We start from the raw sequence: 6,190 nt of genomic DNA, 5'->3' as shown, positions 1-6,190 counted from the left end.
TATATATATATAAAAGTGCTTATGGGGCAGTTTGAAATATATCAAATGTTTTAAGTAAGAAAAATGTTTTTCCTAATTATAATTATTAATAATTAACTATATTTTAAATTACTAATTTAATGTGTGTATGTGTATATATATATATATACACATGTGTGTAAAAGACTGATATACATACATGTCAATTTAATCTTTGATAATTTGAGATAATGCTTATGAAGCTTTGTATAATCCATTATTAAAGATGTCCATTCTGACTTTTCTATTTTACATGGATCTTTTTCAATTTTACGTGCAACATTTTTCTCAGGTAAAGGAACTAGAGTAGTAAGACCAATTCGTTTGTGACCACCTTTCATAGTTTGTGCAAATTCTTTCATGCTTCCAGTCTTTGTAGATTTTCGTCTTGGAAAGCCAGAACACTAGAATTACAGTTTTTTATTTCTTTTTCTTATAAAAATTATAGAGCAATACATGAATAAATTTTATCAATGCTACGAACCATGATGACAGAACATTTTGGCACAAAACTGCATGATATGTGCCGACAATTTCTTAATTGACGAATAATAAATAACATGATTAACTTTAATTTTATTTAATTGTTCATTTCTATCGACCTAAATGTAAAATAATATCTATAAGTACAAAATAACCTAATCAAAAATGTTATGAGCAGGAAAACATTCGTTTTCGCAATTTTCAGATAATATAATTTCGTACTCACAGACATTTTCATGCGCTAACATGATTCTTATCGTTAGTACATGTTTATTATTACATAATCAATAAAAATGTATCAATAAAAACTTTCAATACGTTTCAATATTACTGAAAGTAAAGGATGAAGAGACAAACTATGTTATATTAAGCTGACTTCATGCGCAGCACACTAATGCACTGCAGCAGTAAAAGTCATGTGATTCAAATTTTCAAGAACTGAATGCGTTCGGAAACATTAAGGAAACATGTTCATGATGTCGCTTATCTCATATTCAGCGTCAAACGAGCGCCACGTGATTTATGTTGCTTAAAGGATCATTTTCATGAGTTGCTCAAACTGGCCGTTTCAGCGACAAAAAGTTTCACGTGATGCCTTTTGTCGCAAAACGATAAACACAATAGGCTTAAACACAATAGGCACAGGCAACAAGGAATAACAAGCCGTCCAATCAGAGCTCTGGTATGACTCTATGTAAGTTCGATATTATATCCCAGAGCTCTGATTGGACAGATCGTTATTCCCTTCTTTCTTGTGCCTATTGTATTTAAGCCTTTAGAGCGACAATTTTATATATAAAAAAGGACAAAAAGCGTGATGGCTCTTGTACACCAGCGCGACGCACATCCAGATTGCCTTCATTCGAATCCATCTATGTATCATTTTATCTTTGTTGTTCATCAAATGTTAAATGAAGATAAATAATACATGGATGCATCCGGATAACTTTCTAAACACAATCCAATAACCATATATATAATTTTTTCAAGTGTTGCAGCAAAAGTTGGGCGAAGTTGAACATTCTTCGTACGCGACAAGCGAATGAGTCAAGCTGCGCATGGCTACATAAACAGAATTAATTGAAAAAAATGTGATCTTGGTATCACGAAACTTAATCCTTAGGATGGAAAATGAAAAGTGAAAAATTTTTCCATTAATTTCAATGTAATTAATTTCAATGGTAAAAATTTTCACTTTTCATCCTAGGAATCAAGTTTTATGATTGATATCCTTATATACTACAACCTTGATATATGATAACAAAATATCTTACAACTTCTACTGGAAAAATTATATTAGATATAGGAAAAAGTTCGTGGCGTTTTTCCCGTTAGATGGCATTAAAAAAACATCACGAACTTTTTCCCACACTTAATATATATTAGATATTATACTTATTAGACTGCGTTCGAAAATTTATCCGGGCTGGATTAATGAAAATTTATTGAGCTGTGACGGATTAAGCTGGAAAAACAATAAAAAGCACAGGCAATAGGAACAGGAAATAAGAGATTTCAACTTATCAGAAACCATGAATAATAGAATGGACAGTTTCTGATAGATTAAAATCTTTTATTCCCTGTTCCTATTTGCCTGTGCTTTTCATTGTGTTTCCAGCTTAACCCACACACAATTCAGTGATGGAATGGAGAGCAAGGAGTGGGAAAAGGAATAAAAATGATGGACACGAATACCTACCTACGTTTCTAGTGCTCTAGTATCGCGTGTCGCGCATCGCGTTGATGTGCAAGAGCCAGTGAGAGTGCGATTATATGGGGAGCGCAGTACGCGATACAGTAACTAATAGTAATTAACTAGGCAACTAGGAAATCGCGTACCATGTATCGCCTATTTCTTTCGCTAATGTTACATGGAGCGCGGTTTGCGGCACGGGCTAACATGACAAACTCACATTAGTATGAATTTTTTTAAATATATTAATTTATTTTTATGCACACTTCTTCACTAATCGATACTCTTATTTTTTTAATAATTTAGAGATTTATTTAATAATTGCGTTTAAATTAATTAATTCCATTAAAAAGTGCATAGCAATGTGTATAGTAATGTGCGCTCCATCTAATTGAAAGAAATAGGCATTACGTGGTACGCGGTTTTCTAGTTGTCTAGTTAGTTACTATTAGTTAGTACTGTACCGCGTACCGCGTATCGCGCTCCATGTAATCGCACTCTTAAATTTGATATTTGAGCGACAGAGAAGCGATATATTATTCGTACTTTTCGTGTATCATTTGCAATATTAATACGCTGAATTAAACAGTTATTAAATTATTCTGATTGCATTGAATCCTCTGGATCAGTAATAAAAATAAATAAATTAGGTTATATGCACAGTGGGCCAAGAAATATCAGAAACTGGTTAAAATATCAGAAAGTGGCCAACTAGGCTAACAGTCATTGGCAGCATTCAATTTAGAAAAGTTATTATTTTTATTCAAAGAAATAAATGTACATTCACCGACTAAAAAGATTGCAACAAATTTTTTTCTATGATTTTTGAAATGCTACTCACTAAGCGATTGATTTTTACTTACAGATCTATAAGTAAAAATCATTCCGAAATCCATTAAAAAAAAGTGTTGCAACCTTTTAGTCGGTGAATGTACATTTATGCAAAATCGATAGGTTTTGGAATGCAGTCTACTCACCAAGCAATTGGTTCTTATTTGTAGATCCATGAATAATAGAATAATAGCTCGATGAGCAAACTGCATTCCGAAACCCATCGAAAATAAAGTATTGCAACTTTTTTGTGATCGGCTATAGTACAATCATAAATTAAAAGGTTGCAACACTTTTTTTTGATGGTTTCGATATACAGCCTATCGAGCGATGGTTTTTTGTTGTATTTGTTGCAACCTTTTTGTCTCTGACCGTACATACTTCTGTGTTGATTAACTTTCACATATTGGCTATAGTGTCAGCAACGCAACTAATACGATGACAAGATTCTAACCCCGGATACAATGTTTTAAGCCTTAAGTCATAAGGAATGGACGAATCATAATCAATTATTCTCTTCGCATTCGACTATATTGGTTAATTTTTTACGGCTTAAAGCTTAATCTATTAAATTGTAAATCCGAACTTACAGAATTCGAATTCGAAAAGAATAATCGACTATGATTTGTCCATTTCTTATATATAGCTTAAGGTTTAGAACTTTATTATAGATCTAGGGTAATCCAGTTAGCAATTCAGCAGAAAAACAAGCATCATGTGCCACAGGCTTTATAGGAGCTGCACACAATGAAAGGAATAGAGAACAAAGAATAAGGATATGTCCACACAACTTGTATAGTCGCATAAATGTACTCTAACAGCATAAACATCGATATGTCGACTGTAAGTTGATTTGCTAAGTCAGGCTTTAAAATTAATTATAAGTCGATTTTGTACAGACGTCCTTCCAATATCGACTTTAGGACGTCTAGTGCGATTTACGCTCATAAAACTTAAATGTGGAATCATTTCGTCCTTGTTATTTAACTATATATACTTTATATATATAATATATAATATATATTAATATATATATTATATATTATATAAATAAGGATGAATGCTGTTCATGAGCGTTGTGGGCATGAATCGGACCACAGCTAGAATAGTTGACTTAAAGTCAGCTCACAGTCGTCTTTAAGGAGATATTGTATGACTTAGAGATGTCTTCAAGTCGTCTAGAGTCGACTTACGGACGTCCATTTTTCAGACGTCTAAAAACTATAGTCGATTTAGAGTCGACTTAAAGTCGACTTTGTGCTGTTAGGATATATATATAACGAAAATTATTCAATCACATTTTACGTGCGTCTTTATAAGAGATTAGATAATTTTCTTTATGCATACGTTTATGCGGCTATGCAAATTTATGTGAATATACTCACAATAAGAAACTGTATATTCCACAATACATGATTTCTGATAGGTTGAAATTCTTATTCTCTGTTCCCTGTTTCTTTTATTGTTCGGAGCCCCTAAGAATTTCAACCTCAGAAATTATGTATTGTGGAACACATAGTTTCTGATAAATTAAAATTCTTAGGACCAGTTTATAATAGACCGTAACCGTAATTCGGTTTCCATAGCCGTAGTGGCTGTTATCGCAATTTGTTAAAGAATGGTTTATGCCAGTATTTCGCTGTTATGACCGCGTTATAGTCCTAACCTGAAAGTTGTTAACAATATAAATAAATTTTAAATTAAAAAAATATGGATTTGACTGACATAGCAGTATGTAGAACGTTTCTTTCAATTCTGGGGCTAGCATGTACTACATATGCAGACACCGTTAAATAAAAAAATCAGAAAAAAGAAAAGAAAGAGAAGAGAAAATTGTTTTACGAATTCTTTCTGAAACTAGAATAGAGATAGAATAAGAAATAGAAAAAATTTTCTGAATGAAAATTGAATAGCATTAAGAGTTTTTAGAATTATAATAAAAAATTTTTTATAAATAAATAATTTTTATTATAAATAATCTAAAAAAAATTTTTTTTATTAGTTACAAAATACTCTTGAAACCATTCAATTTTCATTCTAGAAATTTTTTTCTATCTCGTATAGTTTTAGAAAAATATTCACTTCAAAAGAGAAAAATCGATTTTTCTCAAAGGGGTGTTTCAAATCCTTAAAAGCATACGAGCATGTATAAAAAAATATGTGTCGTTTATATTTGTCTGGAAAACAACATACTAAAAACTCATCAAAATCGGAGTGTAACACTTCGGTGGATTTGTAAGTTATATACCTGCGCGCCAAATTGGTTTATTGCTTATAACTTCGCTAATTTTACAAATTTCGATTTGAAATTTGCTGTACATATTTTTAACATTTTATATTATAATATTCCGTAAAAAAAATCGATTTTTTTTACCTAAAATTAGATTCCCCCTTAAACAAATTACCATTATTAACTACTTTTTCAGAATTTGTTTTGCATCACAAAATGTTTTGCATCACAATGTTCACAATTTACATTCATTTTCTCCTATATAATGTAATATTTTGTAATTCATTTATGATGTATTAATACCGCTATATTATAATACCTTTTTGTAAAGCTTGTTTATTTTTAATATGATCTATAACCTTATTTTTATCAATTAGATTATGTGAGAAAAATATTAATTTTGATTTATTAAATATATTAGCATTTGTTTCATCATTCAGTATTTTGATGGAATTTCATGTAATAAATTTTCGAATTCACTATTACTCATATAACACAGAAGATTGAAGCAATATTGCTGCAATGTTGCAATATTGCAGATTGCAATGTAACATTGCAGAGATATTATAGAAATGTAAATTAACAATATGCCTGCAAAATGTCAGTAATACGCTTGTAATATTCCACAAACATTACAAAACTACAATTCTTTAATTGTTACAATGAAAATAATATAAAAATATAAATTTTTATAAACTTATTTAGTTATTTAGTTTGTAAAAACTTATAACTGTAGTACAGTTTTTTAATTTAATAGTCATTTTTATGATATAATAATTAATATAATTCATTTTATATTGGGAGTACAAATTAATTCAGTCCGTTCCCCTAAAGATGGCTCCAGCTGTGAATGTGACAGGTACATATTTTTAACATTTTATACTATAATATTCCGTAAAAAAAATCGATTTTTTTACTCAAAATTAGATTCCCCC

The 6,190-nt window shown here is 30.4% G+C and overlaps 1 protein-coding gene across 1 annotated transcript in view; it reads right to left on the bottom strand.

Annotated features, from left to right (window-relative positions):
* The window catches only part of LOC108692553 (protoheme IX farnesyltransferase, mitochondrial), a 3,516-nt gene extending 2,720 nt beyond the window's left edge, over window positions 1–796 (bottom strand). The window contains exons 1-3 of the mRNA XM_018200861.1: window positions 728–796; window positions 503–620; window positions 171–422 (exon numbers count right to left, since the gene is read on the bottom strand). Of these exons, the coding sequence (XP_018056350.1) occupies window positions 171–422; window positions 503–580 (330 nt within the window). The 5' untranslated portion in view covers window positions 581–620; window positions 728–796. The remainder of the gene's footprint in view (window positions 1–170; window positions 423–502; window positions 621–727) is intronic.
* Between the last annotated feature and the right edge of the window lie 5,394 nt (window positions 797–6,190).

The sequence above is a fragment of the Atta colombica genome, unplaced genomic scaffold, assembly GCF_001594045.1.
Source record: "Atta colombica isolate Treedump-2 unplaced genomic scaffold, Acol1.0 scaffold76, whole genome shotgun sequence".
NCBI lineage: Eukaryota > Metazoa > Arthropoda > Insecta > Hymenoptera > Formicidae > Atta > Atta colombica.
The sequence above is the reverse complement of the archived record's forward strand: the minus strand, read 5'-3'. Positions and strand labels throughout refer to the sequence as shown.